Here is a 27,473-nt window from a genome sequence, read left to right on the forward strand (position 1 = left end):
TGCGAGATTTAAAATAGTAAAGTAAATCATGGTTTATGGCCTTTCCGCTTCATAAATCTAATTAGTCAGCCAAATATGAAACTGTCGTAAAACGTATGATATCATGGTGGAATCTCTTTATTAAAAGTGCGAAGTATTGTTTTTTTCCAATCTTTCTCATTTTCATTAATTTATGTGAAAAAATGAATTGGCAACACATGGGTAATAAATCAAACTTCATTCAAACTCGGTATATTTCTAATGTAGTTATAATATTATGTTATTTAAAGTATTTTTTTGTTATATTTTCGTTTTTATTTTATTTTCTATAAAAATTGATAAAAAAATCAATCCTGAAAGTTTCGGGATTATGTTTAAAAATCCCGGGATTCATAGGTATCGAAAATAGTTCGGGATCCCGAATCACTAGTCAGAATTGTTTCCTCGAGTCAAGCCTATCAGGCACCATTAGCGAGGGGTGCAAGACTAGTAAATGCGCTCCCTAAAGACATAAACATTTTCAATGATGTATTTTTCAACAATCGATGTTTTTGAAACTTTATTTTATTGTATGTTCATGTTTTTTTTTATTAATATTGTTTTCTTCTCTCTTGTGAGAGTAGTAGTTAATATTTATTAATATTACTCTCACATATTATAATGTACATCTCATGTTGTGAACGTCTTGTTATATCCAATGTTTTGTATTCTTAAATAAAATAAAAAATTGCCATATATTTACTATTTCGTCGCCCTCAAGGAAGAACTCACCAAATACAGTTTTTGCTCAAAATGAGTTATTTATACAGAAAATCTTGCAATTTTTAACTCTATCTTAGAAAAAATCACCAAAATTCTATCTATAGGTTTTATGTTAAAAATTACAAAAACAAAAAATTCACCAACTACATAGAAAAGATATTTGTGTTATGGAAAAAGTCAGGAAAAAGGTTACATGTTTTAAATGTAATGTACATAAACATAAAAATAACCAATCAAACAAAAAAAACCGTTTCCTTCTATGTATTTTCGTTTTCTAATGAGAGCAATTTAAAATTTTCAAAAAGTTTAAAAGTCGATTATCTCAGGATTTTACTTTTGTTGGTTGGTGAGTTCTTCCTTGAGGGCGACGATTTGTGGAAAATTCACTATACTAGTTACAATACTTTTGCTTTCATATTTATTTTATAACACCAACTGTTTGTCTTTGTTAATAAAAAAGGATGGTTAAAAAAAATATATATATATATGTATTTGACTACCCAGCGGGCATTGACGAATGCTCTTTTTTTTGAGAATGCTTATATATTTTCACTAGTCTGAGCATATAGCTCAGTGGTAGACCGTTTGACTGCACATCAAAAGTTTGATTGTATAAACTGATCCAGGACCGTTTTCGAGTTAGCTGTCACTGTAACTTGAAAAGAAATTACACTTCAAAAATTTCCACCTTCACACTGGAAATCCAAATGGTGACATGACAGTCATGTAGGGCACAACCCTTCTCTTTGACATTGCACATGTTTATAGACATGTGTTTGTAAAAATTATTACCACGATTAAGAGTGAGAAACTTCAGTAAGTAAAGATGATGGATCGGATCAGGCCGTCCCTGATGGAGTCGCTGGACTGGCCGACGCCAAAATTGAAGAAGACGGAATCGCAGGCCAACCGCTGGCAGCACACGCCCATCGGGTACCATCCAAATTTGTTGAACACCACGCCCACTTTGTACACCTAAAAATATGACAGTAACGGTAGGTGCCATCTCTATAGAGGAAGAATTTATTCAATATCTTTGATCATAACACTACTAATCGTTATGAAATATTCCGACAGGCAATTTGGTCCCATTGTGGAAAAACTGTGTAATCCTAATATTTATTTAAATAAATCATCAGAAAATAAAATCACAAAACTAGTCACAGCGGAGCCAGCAAAGTATCAATCCATGCAACAGACTTCGGTTTAATGTATGGCTGAAACTCCTCTGGGAAATGAAATATTGAGGAATAAAAATAAGGAAAAACTTAAAAGGAATGAACTATATTGAATTTTACCTGATAATTTATGAAACGAAGAATACGAAAAATATTGTAGTCATTTAAGTAATTAAAGAGGTTGGGAAGCGCTGCCCTCTCTCATTGGATAGTGATACAAAATATTTTTGAAATCAATTAAAAAAAAACCAACCTTATTCCTCTGTATGTAAAATGGCCTGTTGAAGGTGATTTCAATGAGAGAGTTGTAAGGGACACGGGCTGTGGAGTGGGTGTAGGTAAGGCGGGATCCGTCCGCGTCCAACAGATGAGCGTACAGCAACTCCGAGTATGTTCCTGACGGCGGCATCGAGTGAGGATCTCCGCCCAACACTTGAGTCGGAACCTATTTGAAAATAACATATTTATTATTATGATTTTCCTATTTTATTTACGAAGCCGTCAGTCTTTATAATAGGTATGTTGCTGAAGTTACCAAATTATCTATGTTCATTACAGTAATTTGGGGTAACATTGGACAAAACCTAAGCAACTGCATTTTATTTTTTTTTCTGGTGGACGGCATTAGGAGACATTAAGGTGACGCATCAGTGAAACGCCAAATAATTTTCAACTGTACGGGCGACGAAATTTTGGACTCGCTGCCATTCACTGAGAGAATGTTGACCCAGGAACACGTCACTTTGCTGCGTGATGGCGACGGGTCAATTAATTCTAAAATCGTGTAAAGATGACTAAAAACGTTACCCATTTACTTTAAAAAGAAAACATGTCAATGAATATATTATTATTGTTACTAATAGAACAATAAACAGAACATAAAATAGACGTATGTTGGATTTATATGACAATTAATATTTCGTTTGACAGGCGTCATTTTCACCCACCACCCGCAATCCGCGCATCGCCTAGCGACGATCTTTTTAGACCGTGCCTCAACTAATGCATGGCCTTAATACAATTGATAGAAAAAGCACACCCAATCTACTTTCTTTCTATGGATTTCATAACAAATCACACTAACTTGTCAAACTATTTTAAAACATCCGTTATTATAGCAAGAGCAGTATTCTGTATTCAAAAGGTCATTTTCAATTGATCATCACTCTTGTTATAGGTACCTTCGCCTAAACCAGACAGTAAGTATGGGTAATAGATACTATGTTGTGACATTTTGATGTTTTCTATTTGATTAGTTTTTACATCAAAAAAAATACATTATAATGTTACCCAGATAGCGTATTCAGCTAAAAATCAGGGAATTTAAGCATCGAAAATATTAAAGTCCAAAGATACCCAATTATTCATTTAACATTGGACCACCCATAAAAACAGCATTCTAGTGATGTATATTTTGAAAGATTTTGATATCAAAATTGGTTTAACGAATTTATAAGAGCACCTAATAATCTAAATAGATGTAGCTGACTATTTCCAAAAACCAATCAATCGCTAAAACACCTAAAAGTTGTCCAATGTTACCCGAATTGATTGTAACGAATGCTGCATTCTTAAATTTTGTGTATTACTCATTGAGGAAAATGCAGTGGAAAATGAATTGCTACTAATTTAAACAGTAAACAGTGAGTCCTTCTTTTCTAACATTACTTTGATATAATTAGTCTCCATCTGTATAGGAAGATTTTTGTCAACATCTTCGGGTACAGTCGGTAAAAGTAAAATAGAATAAGTATTATTAAATTTGAACAGGACTAACCTGCACGCCGATGACACAGATGTTCTTGTCCACGGTAAAAGTGACAGAGCAATCGAGCACGCTTGTATTGAGGCAGTCAGTCTGGTGCACCACCGACCTCTGACAGTAGTATTTGCTGAAGTCCCGCGACTCGGACGAACGACCCTGCGCATGCGCCTGGCCTTGTGTTTGCGGCTGCGGCTGCTGAGAGCCCGATAGCGTGAGAGGCAACAGCAGCGGAGAGCGCTGCTCCCCCGGGACGGGGCTCGGTGAGTCCACTATAATGCTCTGCACCTGATACACAATACACATAATCATTCAAATTAGTGCTATTCGAATTCTGCTCCACGCACAATGGCAATGTTCAAAATTAATACTATCAAACGAGTACTAGATGACATTTTGACTAAAATTCTAGTTGACGTGAGCTGAGTAAGAGTGAGTTTTAGCAACCCGGTTTCGTCTTTTGGTATTTTCATATTATTAAAAATACTGTGGAAGTATGTCAGTTGTGTTTGAAAACGTCAAAAGATGAAATCCGAAAAAAAGGTCAATTAAAGTGATTCACATGGAATACTATAAATCTCACAACTAATGGTAATAAGATCTATTAGACATTGGACTTATTGAATATTAAAATAAAATACAATAAATGTATTGACACAGTTTAATAATGATCAGGACAGGTTTCATCCGCTTCAATAGGACATTCTCAACTATCAATTGTGATTATAAAATTATGTGGAATAAGTACTACAAATTGTGTTTTATTTGAATTAACTCTTTAAGGGGGATCATATATAATTAATAAATATGTATCTAAAAACATTAAAAAGATTTTTTTTTTAAGACAAAGATAAACTTACAATTGTAAAAAAAAATGTGAATTTGTCACATATTTGGTACATAGGTTACGTTATTATTACATTATTTTTACGGTTATATTAAGTTAAACCTACCAGCGTTCATTACAATAAACAACTTCTTTTGTAGTTTATGAATGCCATGCTTGTTTCGGGGAAAAATTCTAATTGTGTATTTTTGTTTGAATTGCGACTTTTTGTGTTATGTGACCCGCTCATTTAAAAATACCTATTCTCTGATATAACGAGTAACGCTTATAACGAGCAAATTCAGTCGGTCCCATCTTCCTCGTAATAACCAAGTTTGACTGTATGTATGTTCAATAAAGACATTATACATTCTTAAATCTTGTGAATTATTTGTTGAATAAAAAAAAAAATTAATTAATTAGCTATTTCGGTCAACCCAAGACTATACAAATGTTCAATGTGGGTAATGTCATACATACATATTAAATCAATAATCCTGTACCTACTGTCTTTTTAAGTAGTTTCACAATACATACTTACATATTATATAATAATTAATTATTGAAGCCATAAAAGCATTTGAACAAATTGAACAAATTCTATTCCAACAAGATATAGGTATTGTATATTATAAATAAACTAAATTAGTTACTTACATATTTATGCAACAGTAAAATGTTAGTAAAAAAAATTGGTGAGTGTAGTTATGTACGCGTGTTGAAGTTATACTTCTTTGGCATAACAAAACAAAAACAAAACTTGTGATAAACTAGATTCTTTGACTAGCTCTTAATTATCTTGTTAAATTACACACTCAAGAAAAAGGACCACTTATTGGAACGCCATTGGTTTATTTCTATACACTTTAACTTATATTACTAACTGACGTTTAATCGTTTGTTTACGTAAGGAATTGCAAATTGCCGACAATAATAAATTCGCTGCCTAGGCAACGGAACAATTCTAAACAATAATATTATACTGTATAGTCATCACGATTGCAGTATCATACTGTGGCGTAAAGGTAGTGCGTTCGGCTGATAACCGAACAATCGGTGGTTCGAATCCAATCGAGTGCGTTTTTTTCGTGTGAAAAAATTAATTATGTGTTTCATGTCACACGCCAAAAATACACTCTGATCTGATTTCCCAAACGCGGCAAAAGAAGTATAACTTCAAAAAGTTATGTACTTGGCCCTTATAGACTGAACCGCATATTAAATAAACAAATATGAAGATCTATATTAGATAATAGAAGTTGAAACAGGTAAAAACACTGATCGATATTCCTTCAAAGTCGAATCAGTAACAATTTCACAAAATATTCCTAATCTATAAAAATATAACATTAAATTAACACTACGTTGTTAACTAAAATAGTATTTCATCCTTAACTTAAAAAAAACCTATGTTATAATGTAGGCTTAATTAAAAAGTTATTTCAAACGGCATTCAAATATTTTAATGAGTGAATATCACCTGATAAGAATTCGTGTCGATTCTAAAATGGAGCTCAGCACCAGCTATATAATTCGCCATCAGTCCCCAAAATATCTATTTTAATAAGTAATTTAATTTGTAACAATTTATCATCAGTGGCCCTTCATGATGTCAAAACCAGTGGCGGTAATAAAATGGCGGATAACACTATACAAGTGCACTGCACGTCTTGAATTTTTCTAAAGCATAACATCATATATAATATGTATTTGTTATTCATAAGGCATTGCTCACTTATCGCAACACAAACCATATTATGAGCTATTTATGTATCCGTGTTCCCCACCGATCTTGTTATAGTAGTGCTCATAGAAAAATAGTTCACAGTGCCCTGCTACAGTAAATAAAGTCTTAACTTATGTATTTGTGTTGATTATTGAAAAAAACTAGATAATTACACATAATTCCAGTCTTGTGTGAGTTAAAGATGTTTTTCCCACCAAAAAAAAGAAATAGGTCTATTTAAAAGGTACATAGTCATTTTTTCAGTGCACAATGAAATAAAAATTAGAAATCACCGGCCGCCACTGGTCAAAACTTATTATTTTCATTAATGATAACTGAAATTTTGCTCAATTATTATTGAAAAAAAGCCAATAATTTGATTTTAATTGATTTAATAATTTACACACATTAAGGTGTGAATTATTTTATTTTGATTTACTGACAAAAGATCTTTCAAAGTTTTATTTCAAATTGGCTAATGGTATGGTATTCTATAGTTTCTTTAACCAGATACTTAATTATATAGACTGCCTTTAATTTTAGTTTGTGATATATTTTTTTGTTGTTCTGTTAACAAGCATAACCTATTATTAGCTCTGTTACTTTTATCTTCCTATTTCACCATTAAATGTATATTTTCATGTTTAGTATTAGAATATCTTCCAATATATTTCCTCTTTTGTGTTGACCACTGGTGTACAGTAATTAAACAAGAAATATATTTTCTTGTGATATGTCTTTTACTAGCAATTTCATGGTCTTATTCAATTTCAATTTCATACATATTATTGTATTGAATTGAACAGATTTTGACCCAACACTTTAGAGTAAATGCCACTTTATATAATTGAGGAGGATTAAAGGAATCTATGTGTATAGTGACATGTTGAGTAAATTAATTTCAAAATTATTGTTTTCTAGTCAGTGTTCCTGAAACCAGTTACAGATTATATACAGTCGAACTTGGTTATTACGAGGAAGATGGGACCGACTGAATTTGCTCGTTATAAGCACTACTCGTCATATCGTTATATAACATTTTTCGAGCCACATTCTATTTAAGCATAGAATATAAAAAACCTGAAAACCACTGTAAAAATCTCCGAAACAAGCATGGCATTCATAAACTAAAAAAGAAGTTTTTTATTGTAATGAAGTGCTGAGCCGCCGGCGCTGGTAGGTACCTACTGACTTCACAAAGCTTGAGATTCTGAGATCTCGATATTTCCGTGATTGTAATAACCAAGTTCAACTGTAATACACTTATAACTTTTCATACCGCGCTAATACAAGTGTGAATCTTTTCTCACGCATTAATAAGTACACGGTAACAGGGCCATTTTAAGACATTCATAGGCCCTAGGCACTTTTTTAAAAATTCTAATATTATCTTTAGTACATACGTATTTTAATTGAAGGTGTTAGAAAAATTAAATTATAAACTTAAATTATTTATTGTTTTTGTGATTCCACCGCCATCCCAAAAACTAGACACGTGTTGAATTAGTGAAAGCGGCGGATTATAGTGCATACATACAAAATATGGTAAAAATTAAAACAGGTATTTCGTAAAAATAGTTTTTTTGAGAAATTTGTACTAGAAAATTACGGTTTTATTTATAATTAAAATCAAGTATTTACTAAATTATACATATTTATAAACTAAGTTTATTAACTAAATATAGTTAATCACTTGACACAACCATTTGTTCAGTCAGGCAGATATTCTTGAATGGCTTAGGATTCCTGGCTTTCCCTATGACCAAAAGCTTAATTTTGTGTGTCCCGGTTGCATTGGAGCATGGCATAATTGTGATGCGGTCCACGGGCACTTTCCTCCCTGGTACATTATAATCTTCGCGATGAACGTACGTTTTACGAAGGAGAAGTTTCCGAAATAAACCCGTCTCATCTGCATTGTTTACTTGTACGTGGCGGACTACTCAATTTAACAATCAAATGCTGGCGAACTATAGAGCTAGATTTTGTGCTTTCAACTAGTAAAAATAACGGCGGATTATAGTAGTTGTCCGATAATCGAGTGGCAGATTACTGAGAGTGTACTGTATTGGTTTTTAAATTTTGGATTTTGTTTATATAATTATGTCAACTGTCATACTAGGAAAACTATGCTAATTATAATAAATTAATCAATATCTCAATCGAGGTGATAATACTTTTAATGTGATTATTTGATAATATGGTATATTGTAAGTAAAAATATTAAGAAATATATTGAATATCATTTGAAAATCTGTACCCCAATAATATTAATTATGTGTAATGATTGTTAAGTGAGTAAAAAAACACTTGTTAAGGATGAAATAATAAAAACATAATATTTGAAACGAAATAAATCATATTATAATTTCTTCTTTAAAGTTTTCATTTTGAATAATTTACAAACAAATCAAAATTTTACAATATTATAGGCTTTGGTATTAATAATCCATGGCATTTGCTAAATAGGTATATATCACATCAATGAACATCAAAATGCAATAAATACCAAATTAAACATACATAATTTAGAATAAATCAAAAATATAAATATAAGAAAAAAATCTGACACTGTGGTCCGAGCTTGATGATTGTCGGTTCAAGTATCAATTGGTGCCATTTTTTTCTAATAGTTGTGAGGCATTCCAAGTTACATATGTTTAATAAAGAATGCTACATTCTTAAATCCTGTGATCATTCATTGAATAAAAAATACTTAAACTAAACTAACCTAATTACACAATTACATCCCAAGAAAAAATATTGAGATAATTGCAAAAAGTAAATAACTTATTATTATCTTTGGATAAGAGAAATTAATAGTTTGTTATATTATGGGTTCCCAACCAGCACATTAATTATGTTCAAGTGTCAGGCACATTTTATGTGCAATGAATCTACCAGATTTCAAAAGCCTACAGATGCCTCAAGAGTCTCACAACATGGCCTACCTTTTATTCAAGCCTACCAGATTCTGTTAAATACCATCCGCAGGGTGTTAACGAGTGAGCTACAAGTGATGGCGTGCACTTGGGAAGACAGAAAGACTGGCGGGGATCAGTGGCGAAGGGTGGAGGTAGGCTGTTCAGATCCACCATAAATAGTACATACTAAACTTTGTCAGTCACACGTATTTGTTTTCATTGAACAAAGACTACTACTTACAGACGGTGTCGGTTAGTTTTTAAAATTCAATTAAACCCTGCGAAAACCAAACCATACTAGATAATAGTAAAAAAATACTATCCATAAAATATCTAAAATTATGCCATTGAATCATACATAATTTTGGATATTTTATAAATATAGATAATAATAATTTTTATCTATTATAGTTTGGTTTAGGCAGGGCTTAATGAATATAAAAAAATAACCGACAACATGTATAATATATATTTCTAATTCAACAAAAACAAATAAGTATGAATGAAAAAGTGTGCAAAATTTTGTCATATCGCCCAAAATATACCAAACCTAATATGGTTTGGTTAGGCAGGGTTTAGTTAGTATATTTTTAAAAACTAACGAACACCATCTGTAAATTGTAGTCTTAGTTCAATAAAAACAAAGTTACTAACAAAGTTTAATGTGCACTATTTATGGCGTATCTTAACAGCCTACCTCCACCCTTCGCTACTGGCTACAGGTGATGGCGTGCACCTGGGAAGACACAAGACTGGCGGGGATTCTCAGAGGCACTGCATGGTATCTATTAATGACCGGACATGGACTAAGAAGAATGGACTTACACTGATGCAGTCACAGACACGTAACCAGCCACCGATGATAAAACTTGATATATTATCAAATGTCAAAACATAAATAATGTACCTACTTGATATTCATTTTTACTCAATTTGTTAAATATTTATTTAGAAATATAGAAAATGCGGTTACATAACACTTTTGATAAAAAAAAAAAATTTATCAATATTTTGCAAACTGTTGGGAACTCCTGCTTTATATAATAATAAATCTGCAGAATTTTCATTAATAAAAATGCTCTGAATAATATTTATTACCTAAATAACATAGTTACATACATAATATTTTTCTGTGAAAATAAAATAAAACAATATAATAATATGCAACTTTTAGAGATTACTAATAAAACGAAATATCTTTTTGTTAAGAAATTAGAGAGGGTTGATAATAATGAATTTGTGAATCGAAAAATGATTCAAATAAAATTTAACATTCAATGTTATTACAAAATTCTTTTAACATTATCGATCAAAAGTGTAATACAAAATCAACGACATTAAGGGGGATGCTTCTACCTACCAGAGACACCTAGCGGAAAAATACGAAGCATTATTACATTATATTTTATGGTCATATTTATTATTAAAATTGAGTTTATTAAGTTTTCAATTTTTTCTCGTAAAGATTTTTGACTAATCCATAGTTTTAATATTAAATATGTATCTGAAAACATTAAAAAGAAAAATATTTTTTATTTTATCGAGCATAAATATTGGGACCAAACCTAAATAAGATTTCATATAAATAAAAAGGATTTCAAGTTATACACATTTATATTTTTATAAAATTGATGTTTTTTAAAATAAATATAAAAAATATTAAAACTATGAATTAGTCAAAAATCTGTACGAGTAAAAATTGAAAACTTAATAAACCAAATTTTAATAATAAATATGACCATAAAATATAATGTAATAATAACGCAACTGGGTACGTAAATATGTAACAAATTTACATTTTTTTACAATTGTAAGTTTATCTTTGACTTAAAATAAAAAATATTTTTCTTTTTAATGTTTTCAGATAGGTACATATTTATTAATTAATACAGTTGAAATTGTAAATTATCAAAAAAATGTCTTAAATTGTAAGCTTCGTATTTTTCCGCTAGGTGCCTCTGGTTGGTAGAAGCATTTTCCTTAAAGCCGCGTTGACACGGTCCAAGTACACTTGGATCGAGTGCCATCCAAGCGACAGCTTCATACTAATTACTCCTATCCAAGTTAACTTGGATGAGTAGGACGAGGTCCAAGTAGCTTGGATAGGAATAATTAGTACGAAGATGTCTCATACGAGTGCACTTGGATGGCACTCAGCCTAAGTGTACTTGGATCGTACTTGGAACGTGTCAACGCGGCTTTAGGGTCCAGATGCCATATTATACAGGTTGAAAATTAAGTATTTGTTAACTTTGTAGGAAATTATCTATGTCATTACGATGCACTATCTTTTCTCATTATGGGATTCAACATTTCATAGTCATATGAAATAAATTAAAACCATTATATTATTCTATGTATTATTTTAAACACTTTCATTCTAATATTGATAATAAAGGTGTAGTTTCATAAAATATTTGTGGTTATAGCATGTTTTCAAGTTATTCCAATGTCAACACGCGCACATTTATAGCGCCTGTACACGTGCATGGATTTACTTGCACCAATACTGTGTATTTTAAACTATCGCGATAATAACTGTTTGCACGTAAAAGTGCTGACTGTCTCTCCAATCTCATTCTTCAAGAGTAAGCTAGACGCGATCTTGTAATTTTATGGTACTATTTGACTGGTCGTGAAAATCGATAAACCTAAAAATGAGGCTCTGCATGGTGTAATTGGTGTTGTGTTGGACTGTTGTCTAGATATCGGTCAGTCCAATTGTCGCGTGAAAATTTAGACGCTTCCGAACATTTTTAATCCAAGTACTATGGTCGCGATAATCGTACTGTCAGCAGTAAACCCATGCATGTGTAAACGGGGTATTACTTTAATGTTCAATTCACATTATATAGTAAAAAGTGTTGGGTAAAGTTTTTCATTGGAGTTTGGAGCATTGCAACATTTTATGATGTGTATTTGGTATGATATATTATGAATTTTGTGATAGATAGTTTAGTATATTATTATTTCAATGTTCATTCTATACCATCTTTTAAAGTTGCTTCCTATGACGAGAAAAGATAGGGCATTATAATGACATCCATAATAATACCCAACATAATAATATAATATATTTTTTCCTTATCAGTTAATATATTTATTTTTGAGTTCTCACCTCAAAAAGAAATTAAAGCTTGTCCACACGTCGTCGGACATTCGACTCTGAGGCACATCTTCGACTAGCACTGATTCACCATTCACCATTCACCATTCATCATTGCAACCTCGACAAAGGAATCTGCAACGTTACCCCAAACACACTATTTACAAATGTATCCATGACATTTAACAGACATTGTATCACATTACATTGTTTTTACATACAATGATGAATACATATTCAATTTGGCCAAATGAAATTAAATACCTAAACAATTCACAAATCTTTTATATTATAGATAATTTTAATTGACATAGAAAAATTTCAGATATGGATTCAGTCAATGCATAATATATGAAAAACTGTATTTCATTTATGATTTGAGAGGATTTAGGTTATAATATACTGTATATTATCTGCATTAATATTTACTTGTAACTAAAATATTAGGTTTACGAGTATTTACTGGGTAAAAATATATATACAAAGGAGAGAGTGTACACACAAACAATAGTAGAGTTTCTAATATGGATGACAATCCAAGACAGAATTATCATTTTTGCGATTTCAGAATTAGTTTTATCTTATAAATCTCACAAATCCAAGCCAATTTTTTATTCATAAGATTTACCAAATATTTTAGCTCAAATAATCTAATTTTAGTTATATAAGTTCGAAATTCAAAAAATTAAAACAAAGAACAAACTCTATATACAAAATCACCATTCCCGGTATTTGGGATGTATTTGTGGATAGCATTTCGAAAATAATCAGTCGTGTTATGGGCATAAGAATATATAATATAATATACACCGAGGTATAATATAATCAATGATCTTATAAATCTCAGGGAACCCCAACCCAGATGCATATTAAGGTCCAGAGGAGTAAATCACAAATGAATTGTTTAAAAAATGCATCCAAAGTTTTAATAGTTTTAAAACAGTTTTTTTTTTGTTAATTCTATATTTTATATATTTATCTCGACAGCTGTTTTGGACTATAAGCCGATCATCAGAACGACAATAAGATCACTAATTTACAAAACCTAAAGCTGACGCTGCGTTGTGATAATCTATGTTCACAACACACCTATCTTTCTGTGATGACTTGGGAGTTGCCAGCATTCTGAAGATGGATTTATAGCCCAAAGTTATCAACCTAAATAATTCAAATATTGTAGAGTTAACAAAAAAAAATTTAAAACCTTTAATTAATTAATAATTATGTTTAATTGGTAATGGCATGCAAATATCGATAATCTATTAGTGCTGCGGTCGAATCCACTCTCAAAAGTTGTATTACATACATAATATTCGGATACCTTTTTTGATTTAACGATAATGAGCAAGCCTATAAAATATATAACACTGTCACTATACAAATACTGTATCAAACTGTAACATTAGGATTACAAATTTGAAGCGATTTGCCAGAAACATAAAAACAGAACATCCGGTATCATTATATTTTTTTCATTTTTTATTCCTCCGTGCCTTGCAGCTACAAAATTTCCCCACGGAAGCAAAACAGTCGCGTAGGTACTTCAATAATAACTATAAAAATATATAATATAGCTAAACTTTCAAAATCCTTCATTGACAGAGGTTATGATAAATCTATTTTCTATTCTTTACCAAAAAGGATTAAGTCCCAGTCCTTGCTTTCGAAAATTCTCGCGGAAGTCGGTTGGGAATCACTGACTGACCGACAAATAGTACTTTCAGTATTGGAGAAAACATTTGAAATTTTGCCAAAACTTTTTCTAGTACCACTTTTACAGTTGGTTGTGACTGTCACCATGTGTTCACTTTTTTCCTTCTTCTTTCCTTATGTTTTTGCGCTCATTTCTTGAAAGTGACCTCTACAATGAGCCGAAAAGTCGAGGAGAGAGGTAGGAGGAACACACAACGACAGCCTAAAAACCGAATACAAAATTTTCGAAGGAAAGGTACAATTAACGTTATAAATTTTAATTGATTTCAATTTTGTACTATTCTGAGTCCTGTCCGACTTTTGTATAGTCGAGTAATTTTTTGCAACCCGGGTTTTGCCTTTCGGCATCTTTAGGCACTGTCAGTGTGCGTTTGACATCTGTGAATGTACGTGATGCCAGAAGATGCTGAAAGGTGAACCGGGTCGCAAAAATTACATACTATGGAATCGTACCAATTAGAATTTAAATTCAAATTCCATCAAGTATGCGTAATTGATAGTATTAATTAAATATGGTTTCACTCCGATTTAGACAGCGAGCAGACAAAACCACTGACCACAGCCACCGTTGGTTACCATTCATCGCTTGTATGGGAACATGTCTGAAGCATTTCCTCTCTCCGGCCAATTTAATTTTTGTACATAGACCCCTTGTCGAGGGACACGCCTTCAATTAATGTTTGTCAGATTCAAGATTTACATCCAATAAGACCTATATTTTCAAACAATATTCAAGCCAACAGATTTTGTTATTATGATGAAAAGATAAATATTCTTAATAAAACCATCTTGTAAATACCACAAAATGGAATATAATTTTTACATGCATTACATAAAACGTAATTAATAAAGATTGCAGTCTTCATATTGTTCTTAGAAACTATTTTGATAATGTTTTTTGTATTTAGAAACTAGCCACAATATTTACAGTGAAACCCTGATTTTACGATTTTGAAGGGACTTACAAAAACAATGTAAATACAGTGGGAATAATATTATATAAATGGAAAGTATTGAAAAATTAAAGAAATATTTTTATTTTTAATAAAAAAATCATTCAAATTGGTTTGGTGATTATTTTTGGCTTGTTTATATAAAAATTCCTTTCAATATTATAAATTAATTTGAAGGTTTGAATTGTTTTGGCATTTGAACAGATGTAAACGAAAAAAAAACAACATGAAACAACTTAAAGAAATGAAATGTAAAAATTATATAAACGATACAAACGAAACTTGTGATTAATATTCAAGTCTAAAAAATACCACCAATGAATGCGCAAAGTACTTACAAAAAGAAAATAAATTTAATTTTTAATTTAATTGAATTCTGAATATGTATTTCAGACATAAAATTCGACAAATAAAAATGTAAAACCGGGAATTAAATGTACTAAACATAACGTATAATAAAAAATATAACGGGACTGCAGAAACTAGACATAAATAACGGGAAAAATGTAAGTTCCACTTAACTCAAACTTATTAATCGTCCTGAGATTTTGAGATCAAACGATCGAGTGTGACGGATATTATCAGATCAAGATCACTTTACGTGGACAGCAACTTTTTCATCAAATTATCACATTTCAAAAACATAAAATTTATTTTCTTATAACCTATTGCAACAACGCAATCGAAGTGAACACAGTTTATAAATTTGAAATTAGTCTCCTGAAATCTTGCTGTTTTTAATTTAAACTCTGTTTAAAAATAGTCTGGCCCCCTTCAGGTCCCTTTCGGTCTGTGTTAGTCTACCACTGGCACTGTACAATGTTCCTCTACCTCTTGCTTGTCCTCTTCCTCTTCCTCGTTTTCTCTTATTGACCTGGCCATATGTGTTAATTACATATATTAATCGAGGGGCTAAAGACACAAATCATCCAAGTGGACGCTAAACAAATTGACTTCAAACTTGAAAATGGTATTGTAATTAAACATTGGTATGTAAATATTTTTAAGATTCTGTAAATTATACTGATTTTGTTCTCGAAAGAAAAATTACTATGAAGATATTTTTTTAAATTTATTTTCTTATTTCTTGCCTTTAGGAGCATCTCAATTATGACAATACTGATGGTTGTTAGCCATTCACCCAACCCAGTGGGTCCTTGCTCTCGGTCAAACAAACATTAAAAAAAAACATATAGTGGTGTTTGCACAAACGTGGGATTCGAACCCGCACCTGAGGCTTCAGAGGCACTATGGCTCAACCATGAGGTGTTGGATTAGTGTTACATATTAAGCAGGGGCGATGGGCATTCGTTCCGAAACGAGGGATACAATACGAACCAAAACATTTCAATTTGAACATTGCTATGAAAATAACAACCACATTCATACACAGACAGATCATATGATGTTCAAATCAGATAAGATATATTATACCATTGACCAACAGAAATGACAGCGTTAAATAATACTGTTCGATGCTTGTATTCTGACAGTGCTGATTTACAGTAGCGAGTCATCGCATAATCGTAAAAAACCATCAAGCACATTTAGGAGAATATTTCTTTTGCAGACATATTAGCAAACAATTAGAAAAAGCGAATACGAAATTAAGTCCTTAACTCATTCACTGCTGACCATGTTATGTATCTAATGGTCACACGCCAGTCGTGTATTGAGCACTCACTGTGTTAATGTCATAAAAATCAATAAAAATCATTTTTTAAATCAGTCATAAAATTTAAAATAAGGCGAGGCGGCTGGTGAATAAATGACTTAGCAATCAACCTTCGGTTTAATTCCATTTAACATTTACATTGGAAAGGTACAAGAAACATACTAAACGTAAAAATGGGGGTTAAAGACATTGAAACTAATCGCCTCACATATTGCATTTTATTTTTAGGGGGATGCTTCTACCTACCAAAGGCACCTAGCGTAAAAATACGAAGTTCGCTATTTGAGACATTTTTTTGATAATTTACAATTTCAACTGTATTAATTAATAAATATGTATTTGAAAACATAAAAAAAAAATATTTTTTGTTTTAAGTCAAAGATAAACTTACAATTGTAAAAAAATGTTATAAAATGTGAATTTGTCACAGGACCGCATCTTATAAGTTTGCAATTTTTCCTCGTAAAGATTTTTTACTAATTCATAGTTTTAATATTTTTTATATTTATTTTAAAAAACATCAATTTTTATAAAAATATAAATGTGTATAACTTGAAATCCTTTTTATTTATAATATGAAATCTTATTTAGGTAGGTCCCAATATATTTAAGCTCGATTTGATATAAATAAAAAGGATTTCAAGTTATACACATTTATATTTTTATAAAAATCAATGTTTTTTAAAATATGTACATAAAATATGTTTTAATATTAGAATTATGTACAATATCATCACTATTCAATTATGAGCATTGTTTGGTTGAGAACTCATCTACCGAGAAGCTTAAATAATTAGTAGGTATATTTCTGAGGAAGTAATTAATAAAACAGTCTTTTTTGTGAATAGGGATGGGAACGTGCCCATAAATTCTATCCTATTAATGCCTGAGAAATCATTGTTTAACATCCCTCCTAACCTGCTCATGTGCAGACAGTAAACAATTTTGCCTTTGGAGAATAATATAAACAATATACAAAACAATATTGGAGAATATTGTAAAATGGCAATATTTATTATGGAGATAAAATTAATACGAGATAGACACTGTTCTAAACGACACCTATATCAAAAGTCAGAATGCAGTCCTCATATTTTATATACGGAACTCCTTTGGGCACCATCTATGTTTAAACATTAAAAATGTTTTCACACTTTTTTTGGTTAGGTAATATATTTCTAACAAAACGATTACCGGATAGTATTCAGTTAATCAGAAACCTTAACCTCTTTTCTTTACGCTCTGCTGAAAATTCGAATTATGCTGAGAGCAGTTTTTACATAAGTACCTATGTTTATAACTATGCACATGAAACTATTCTACATGTGAATCTCATTTCATGCATAATATTAGGTGTAGTGAAAACTTGGAATAATAAAATTCATTTTTAACCGGGCTTCGAAAATATATATCGGTTCGGTACCGGTTTTCGTTCTGAAAAAAAATAATGGTTTTTTCCGGTTTTCGATTCAGCTCTGAGTGATTAATTTCGAAATGTTTTTATTTGTATTAAAATTTAATTTTTACCATAATTTAGAACATTCTATGGTACCTACTTGTATGATTGTATGATATACCGTAACCTTAAATTTTTTAAATAATTTATTATGAGAATTATGTCGAGATGCGACGATCGTGAATATTTTTTTTGCACCCTGAATTTGACACACAGATTTCAAATGAAAAATAACCTATACTATAAAATTTATTTCATATACATTTATGTATTTGTGCGTGTTGGAACATGTACCGAACCGAAAAAACTAATATTTTTTCCGGTTTGGTTCCGGTTTTCTGTTCAGTTCCGATTCGATGGTAACATTTAACATATTACTCAATATTTTTATACTATGATAAGTTTAGTTCTAAATTCGAACACCATATGATTCATGCCGCTAAATCTATAGAGATGGTGAATGAGAAACGTTAATAGGAAAATGATCTCACAGGTTTGAATATGGACTTGCGCCTGATGTCTCTGGAGGTGGAGAAGCCGTGGGGCATAGGTACGCAGCAGCAGGGCGAGGAGATGTTCATGAGGATGCTGAAGGCCTCCGACTGTGTAAGCAGATTCCACCGGTCCAGCCCCTCTGCAAACTGCTGCGGCGTCAATGTCAAGAAGCGGATCTTCTGCAGAGCATTCCGAATTGACAGCACGGGGGCCGGCGACGATGAGCCTTCTAAAGCTATTTAAAGAAACAATATGAACGTCTATTATATTTTCCAGAAACGTCAATCTCAGTAACATTTCAAGTGCTTTTTGAATTCATATAAAATTATATTTAAGTAACAGATATTAAATAACTTAAATCCATCGAAAATACTATTATTTGTATAAATATAATATAATAATATAAATGAATATGTGTTCGGATCCCAGACATTGACTCCATCAGTTGAGTGAATAACTAACAACCGATTCTATTAAAAAAATTGCTACGGTATCTTCAGGCCGGGGAGATCCACATTGTCTGTACATATTTGAGTGGAAAGGATGACGTTCCTTATATATTGTAAATGAAAATATTTCATTTGGAGTATGTAATGCATAAACAAATGAAAATAAAACAGGAACTGAATTAATACACTGATATCAAGAGACGTGATGATATCATGAAGCTAATGAAATCAAAAAAAACTATAGATATTTATGTTAAAGATGTAAAAAAAACCTTCTATAGAGATAGAGCATAAATGTATGAAATTTAAGCAAAGAAAGGACCTCTGGTACACCGATTAAGTTAGCTACAAGTGACTTCACATTGCAGGTTAATTTGCAGAGAACTTCGTACTTCTACTATGACATTTATTTGCCAATTTGCAGGGTGAATGATAAGATAATCCGTTACTATTAGTAGATAAGCACCAAGTTGAAAAATCCTGTAAAATTTATTATAACTACACTCGAGTAAGTAATCACAATGAACATAAAGAATGGCAGTCATTGTATGGGTAAGAAAATCACAAATATTTGTGGAGTTTACCAATTTAATATTTACTAACAAAATATGTCAATATATTACAAATACTATGGTAAATGATGAGTAACTTTGTGAGTATGCGGATAACCTTTGTTGGAATGGATTACAGTGATAACAATTCCGTTAACAAAAAGTTTTGCTCTAGAATTTGATTTGAAACAGAATCAGTTAAATTTGCAGATAGATTGGGCCAGATGGGCTAATTCGCAATGGAATTTGTAAAACATTTTACAAATAACTTTCTGCTGGAAAAGTTAAAATTCTTGAAAGAAATGGATAGTAAAGAGAAATTTCTCAAGAAACATTGAAAAATCTAAAAAAGTCACAAGCACACACAATTTTTTATTATTTCCATTTACATATTAAAAGATTTCACCTGGAGGCGCAATGGGTTGGAGTTTACTCGGCCCGGCAACACATTCCTTCTGATGGTCATCCACATCTATCTCCGGTTGGATCACTGCAGCTGTGGACTCCTCACGCTGCGGCAGAGTCAAAGGCGGAGGGTTGTCTCCGTTGCAAGAGGTCTGCGACGCCGACTGCTGCAGCTGGTTGGCCATTTGTGCCTGAACGCTCGACGGCTGGTTATGACCGTTGGCTTGAGCATTGCTGTACCGCACCGCCGCATCAAACAATTCCAGCTCACTGTCGATATTCAGATAAGGCTGGTCGAAAACGGTGATTAAGGTAGCCAACTCTACTTCTTCAAAACTGGTTTGCGAAAGGACCGATTCTGTCTGCGTGCAAATTATCTGAAAATGATTTCATCACACGCATCATATCTCTTTCATTAAAAAAAATAGCTGACTAGTCAATCATAATATCTATTGCATTTTGAACAAATTATTGATAAACATAAAATAAAAAAGGGGTTAAGTCGTAGACCCTAAAAGTAAGGGAGCTTACTGATTAATAATATTTGTGATGAAATGTTGACTAAAATGTCTTGCTTTCAACCAATTTTAAGCAACCGCATTAAAGATTTACTTCAATAAAAAATTTATATTATATTAGTGCGAGTTAACATTTTCATGACAGTAAAACACTGTAGAATAACAAATAAATTGACGATATTGGGAAATACTGTCCCAAGATCTCGTTGATAACAGAAAGTAGCTTTAGTTGCATATAGAAGACTTTTCAGTGACGCACCTGTCATGGCGGCAACGCATGTTTAAATAATATATCGGCTCCCTTTTTAGATGGGACTCCTTTTCTTCTTCGCATTAATCCAACAGTTTACTAATAATAATTCTAACATCACTCCTGATCGTTTTAGACATATTTTTATTATAAAAAGCATCAAATTACGTAAATTGATAGATCCATACACCACGGAAGTGTAAAATGAAATGATAAATTTGGGGACATTCCTCATTTGAACACAGAAGCAATTAACGGCACAGGAGGGGGGTTGTTAGTTCATAGTTTTAACACGTGGAGAAGAAGTTCGTGTTCGACAATAAGTGCCAATTATTAATAACATGAAATTGCGCTTGTTAATTTACAATTGCAAACTTCCTCTTGTTCTAATAAAACATGAAATTCCTCAACCCAATGCAAAGTAATATAACTATGAGGGTAGCCGTTTATATTTCGGGAACAACAAACAAAAACAATTTTTTTATAAATGAAAACAATTTTATTGTTTTTAAAAATATCCTCAACGATAATTTATATACTTTTCCATGCGTTTGAACCAATCTGGAAAGCATTTTTGCCACTTTGCAGAAGGTAACTCCAAAACATAGTTTTTAAATGCATCAACCGTCTCTTCTGGTGTAGAAAATCGTTGACCACGCAATTTATCTTTGACTGTCGGGAATAAAAAGGAATCATTTGGTGCCAAATCGGGGCTGTACGGCGGATGATCCATCAATTTAATGTTTGAGTGCTCAAATAGGCGCATGTTTGAGCCAATGTGTGAGAGCTCGCATTGTCTTGATGAAGGATGATTTGACGCCGACGGTTGCTTTTCCTTATTTCACCAAAAACTTCTGGCAAACAAATGTTTGTGTACCATTCAGAATTGACTGTTCTACAATTCTCTAAAGCAGTGCTCCGCAACCTTTTCACACCCACGGCACACCAAAGGTCTTCCGAGAATTCCACGGCACACACACGTAAAACAATTTATACACCAAAACATGGACCCCACTTCCTGAAGAGGGACCCCAGGCCAGGATCTTTGGCGGGCCCCCTACCTATCGCCAAGGTTAAAGACAGTGTGATACTCTAAAATAGCGTTTTTCAAATGGTGTTCGAGGAAAAATATTGGTATTGATTGTATGTTTAGCGATTTTTTGTATTTATTAATACATCCACTTGAATTATGGTTGGCTGTCGTGTTGAGAATAATTTTATTATGTGTCAAGTATTGACATAATAATAAATTGTATTTTACAATCGCATGTTTTAAAATATTAATACCAGCGTAGTAAAATAGTGCCGCAGGCGACTTTTTTTTTTTCGAGCAAAATTGTAATTTGTGTTTATCTCACTTATCTGGTTGACCTGCCACGCCAGCCTCCCCTGAGCCTAGGCCCCCAGAGAGCCCTGTCAGCTCCTCCTTGTAGAGGCCATGCACCATAATTACATTAGTTTATGTTTTTTTATTTGATGAAAAATTAAATATACAAACAACATAACACATGACGAAGAACTAAATGTACAGATTGCCATGTATTTGTATTATCAATAACTAATTAATGTGATAACTTAGCTTTTTTCAATGAACGTAAAAGTTTTATATATTTTGACTTGATATTTGAAAGAGTAACCCGAAGCCGTCGGTCAAGACCCTTCAAGCAAGACTAGTTATTATTTTTAATTATAACTTGAGTTGAAAAACTTGAATGGGAGCTGAACTGCGATAGCCTTGTCGGAATCCGAGGATATTCTTTATTAACCGAAATCCTGAAAATAGCCAATGGAACATCGGCGAAGTTCAGTTTTAGCGTCCCGTCGTTTCTCAATTCAACCAATTCCTCTTGAATTTACAGGGAAAGCGCTTCTATAGAATTTTCGGCATTATTTGCAAAAGGGTTTCAAATCCAGTCGTATTGATTGTATGAAAGTAATGATGAAATTTCTTTTGCAGCAAAGTTAAATGTTTTTGAAACGGATCCAAAATTAATTTATTTGTTTTCAAAGGTAGGTCCTTTGGTACATTTGTAGAGATCCTTGTCTTAAAATTTTTTTTTTTTTTTGGGAGCAATGTACCGCGGCACACCGGTTGCGGAGCACTGCTCTAAAGGCACAGTTGCGACATGGCCCGTTTTTCCAAAAAAATAGGCGACCATGTGCTTCGAGTGCGAGCAACTTTTGTTGGTTTAGGCTCATTTTGGTAGACCCATACGGTCGACTGCTGTTTACTTTTGGGCTCATACGTATAGATCCAAGATTCGTCACCTGTAACAATCTTGACACGCGCCTTTTTTTATGCGATTGTCAAATTATGCGAGATCCAACGCGATCATAGCTCCTTCACGTCTAAATGTTCATGGAAAATCATAATATACATGCTGGTGTTACTAATGCCCAGGGATGCCTAAATCTCAGGGTATGTCACATGACGATCTTGCATTATCAGTTCACACACAGCATCGATGTTTTCTGGAGAAACAACCGATTTTTGACAACCTTCACGTGGCTCGTCTGTGAGCAAAAGACGGCCACGATAAAATTCATTAAACCAGCAATATAGCGTAGTTTTTGATTGTGCTTCATTGCCATATAAAGCATTAAGTTCAGCGATGCACTGTTCCCGCAATAATCCACGTCGAAAGTTGTGAAAAATAGTAAAATTCTTGGCCGAGATAAATTTTTCATATGAATTTAAAAAAAACAAAAAGCGTCCGTTTGTTAAAACTTTCTGAGTACTTTTTTCGTTAAAAATGTCAAACTTCAAAATACAGAAGTCAAATTGCACCTAGCAACACCAGTGTTGCCAATTCCCGAAATATAAACGGCTACCCATGTACTAATTTACGTAAGATGTCACCTTTTCCATCCATTTAAAATTTCCAAGAAATTACCTGCAAGCATTTTTCCATAAGTACTGGTTCTTCGAAAAGTTTTGCAAATTCATAAGCTCTACACGCATTCTTTGGATTGAGATCTGACCACAGATATTTTGTACATTGCTCCACTAGGTGCGGTAACATATATTTTTTGGCTCCGTAACATAACTCGCAAGCCTTATCAAAAGAGTTGATATTTATATTATCCGTATATATATATCTGAAAGAAAATATTATCCATAAATTAAACATACGGATATAGGATACAGAAACGACAATTTAATTAGGAACAAAACAAATGCAGAGGATTCTATAACTGAATTCACAAAATATTTTGGTATCTTGACAACCGTATTTAGGTGCTATACATCGTAACTACCCATAATGTTGCAAATCTCTCTTGCGCGCAAAGCTCGAGCAGTGATATGATGCGACCTCCTGTCAAAACGGATAAACATCATTGTACAACCGATTACATGTAAATTGTACGTAAAACATTTCACCGTAGCACAGTTCGCCGTGAGCTTTCTATCGGAAAGAGATGACTGTATATTATATGGTCTCCAATTTTATTAGATTCATTATGAACATTAATTCAATTGTCATAGCCGATTTTGGTAAAATTCATAAATTCAAGAATAAAAACCTAACCTAAACTAACAAATAATCCAGTATATAGGCTATTTTCAAAATTTGTTTGCCGCTGGCTTACTGTAAAGTGTAAACCGACAATAATCGTGTTTTATTTAGACATGAATTTTATGTCAGTACTATACGACCCAAAGAGGTTGGACGGTCTTTAATATACGACCATATCATCGGTGTTTTGTAAAAAGGGCGAATCAACCATTTTGGCGAAATCGAGATTTTAATGAAAATACAATATGTACCCCACTAGCTTTGTTGTGTAAAAACGGCGAATTTTTATCTCCACAGGAAAGTACTTAAAAACGATAATCGACTAAAATTACAAAATAAAATGCAAATGTGACATATTAGGCCTTTTAAAATATTATATAATAACACCTATTATAGTGACAGTATTCTTTCTAAGCTTTATTATAAACTTGTTAGATATTTATAATCATCTACAGGTAAAAAACAAATAAATGTCAAAAGTTAAAAATCCTCCTCCTGTAAAGTAGCATTTTGGTTAATTCGCCCTTTTTACAAAACACCGACGATATATTTCCAATACAAGATTTCACAATGAAGTGTGATATGGCGAACTGCATATGTACAAATTTCCGGACACGTGTACAACCGACATAGAAACAGTGATTTTGTATTGGCTTTTAAGAAGGTGAAAATATTGGCTAAATTAAATGTTAATTATATACGCATGCACGGCGTTACAATTATTGGAAGGATATTTTGCAACCTGAAATGCCATTTAACATTTTTGTTCTCTTGTGATCTGACACTGACAGGCCTTCCGGGGTAACAGCGGCAATTGTACGTACTAGGTTGAAAAGTGAGTGATGCGCTGTAAAATAATATTGACTCTATGCGGCGACATTTTGTACCAACACAAGCGAAATTCACACTGTGGTTTAAAATATATTGCATGCAACATCGTGCGTTTTTTTCAACAAAAAATGTCTCATTCACACTGTGTGCGGTAGTAGGTGCATGAAGTTACATGTGTTGCCAACAAAATCACCTAGTCAAATTCAAAGTGTTACAGTCAAGATAAGTTTGTATGGGACCAGGCTTAAGGCCCACATGCGCCACGCAGGTCAAAATGGAGCTTTTATGGTAATTTCAGAGCATAAGCCTGGACATTCCTTAAACGTTGTAGATAATCTATTTATATAATTTTGAAGCCTTATTATCCTTTATATTAATTATTTTAAACATTTGATGACTGCATGAAGTATTTTTATTACATAAAATAGTATTCTTTTAAACCTCTCAATCTAATGTTTTAGAATATAGTCATATTTCAGTACATCCATGTGCAGTGGTGTTGAGATTTTTTAGATTTATTAATTTTTAAACGCATTTATAAAACCATTAGTAAAATTGTTGTCAACATTATAATAGTGAAATATTTACGATAAAAAATTATATTTTTAATCTGTGATCCCAAATTTGACAAGAATTAGGGCTAGAATAGATTAGAATTAGTTAAAAAATGGGCATGATTAACACATTTGAAGATAATTCTAAAGATACTGATTATAAGCTATGTCTTTGACCATTCAAATGTGATAAAACATCCTACGAATAATGATTGTTTTATAATAATTATTGACCTAAGAATAAGATAGTATTTTTTTGAAATACGCCATTTCTTTTGTTGGAAATGAAATGCAAATGGCACTCAGAAGCTAAATCTGCTTTTCGGGTGAAATGGTAAAGAGTAGTTGTTGCTTGTAGTTGTTGTTGATTGAACAAGTATAATACTTACTCTAATAGTGCTTTAAAAGCTTCCGGTTGTACATCCAATATAGGAATGGGATCATTGTGCTCAGGTAATCCACCATAAAACATGGCCTCAAAGACAGGCGACGCCATGGCTAGGAAGAGCTTATGTCCTTTGATTTCAACCTGATTAGGTTCTGCACCAACCAAGAACCTGCAGTCAGACCATTGTCCCGATTGAAGCAGGTGCTCTCCTCGTTGCTTTACTTCCTTGCAAGATATTTGCCAGTCGCATGATGAGTTTTCAGCCATCTAAAATGATACATAAACATGTTACGGTACATTATATAGTGAAATATTTATGATAAAAAATTATATTTTACAATCTCTGTGATCCCAAATTTGACAAGAATTAGGCATTTTATTATTAAAAAAAATGGGCACGATTAACACAATTGAAAATAATTCTAAAGATACTGATTATAATCTGTCTTTGACCATTCAAATGTGGTTAACATCCTACGAATAATGATTGTTTTATAATAATTATCGACCCAAGAATAAGGTAGTATTTTTTTGAAATACACCATTTTTATTGGCATTTCCCAGTGGTTAAGCTACAACATACGGCCGTAGCCATAAATTGACAAACGATAAATGAAGTAGGGAGTAAGATCATGTTAACGTGCGTGTTTGAACATGTACCGTTTAAAAAAAACGATTTTTTTCGGTTCGGTACATGTTCAAACACGCGCGTTAACATGATCTTACTCCCTACCTACTTCATTTATCGTCTGTTAATTTATGGCTACGGCTGTATGTTGTATATCGTTTTTGTGAATGTGGTCTTTTGTTACCAAAAACCAGATCTAAAACCTAACACAACTCACTGTAACCCAAAAATAAGTAGGTTGTGTTGGGTTTTGGATTGTTTTTCAGTAAGTTGCATTAGGTAGGTGTTGGTTTGGTTTTTGTCTGAAAACACCTTGACCACAAAAACGATATGTTGTACTGTATCTATACCATAATTATTATATACTTTATTAGATAACAATATAATTATTTCCATACACAAAATATTAATCGAGTAAACACGAACCAAAACAGACAGAAACAAAAATCTCAAAGCTTCATACCTTCACGACGATGACTGAAATTTACTCCTAAATGTCCTAAAATAGATTTCAGTGGTATATAGATGCAGAAGTTTGGGCTTTTATCAAGTTACTTCATATTATAATGGAGCGTCGCTCTGAACCCACTTCAAATTTCAGTTTATTTTTACTCTTGTTGACATGTCTGTCCAAATTATCGAAAATTTTATCGAAGTAATTTCATTATTGGCAATAATAGACAAACTCGGAACAGTGAAGAACGACGAACGTCAGATTCAGTGTTGCCATCTTTTCAAAGTGGAATTATAGTTCAGAGCCTACATAATTATAGTATTTGGGGAAAATTATAGTACGCGTTGTCATCTGTTATAAATGTATAGGTTT

General features: G+C 32.4%; 1 protein-coding gene across 1 annotated transcript; it reads right to left on the bottom strand.

Moving 5' to 3' along the window:
• Positions 1-305: 305 nt before the first annotated feature.
• On the bottom strand, positions 306-27,360 carry LOC147065886 (uncharacterized). Its single transcript, XM_085955919.1, has 9 exons — positions 27,111-27,360; positions 26,021-26,286; positions 23,623-23,827; positions 19,962-20,337; positions 18,552-18,790; positions 3,697-3,969; positions 2,173-2,364; positions 1,111-1,716; positions 306-720 (listed from the first exon to the last, which is right to left on the bottom strand). Exons 2-8 carry the CDS (start codon positions 26,284-26,286, stop codon positions 1,555-1,557), a joined length of 1,713 nt encoding a protein of 570 aa, XP_085812045.1. The 5' UTR covers positions 27,111-27,360; the 3' UTR covers positions 306-720; positions 1,111-1,554.
• Positions 27,361-27,473: the final 113 nt, after the last annotated feature.

This window comes from Rhyacophila brunnea, unplaced genomic scaffold (genome assembly GCF_057557595.1).
Source record: "Rhyacophila brunnea isolate RB1 unplaced genomic scaffold, BYU_Rbru_1.0 scaffold_5, whole genome shotgun sequence".
Classification (NCBI taxonomy): Eukaryota; Metazoa; Arthropoda; class Insecta; order Trichoptera; family Rhyacophilidae; genus Rhyacophila; species Rhyacophila brunnea.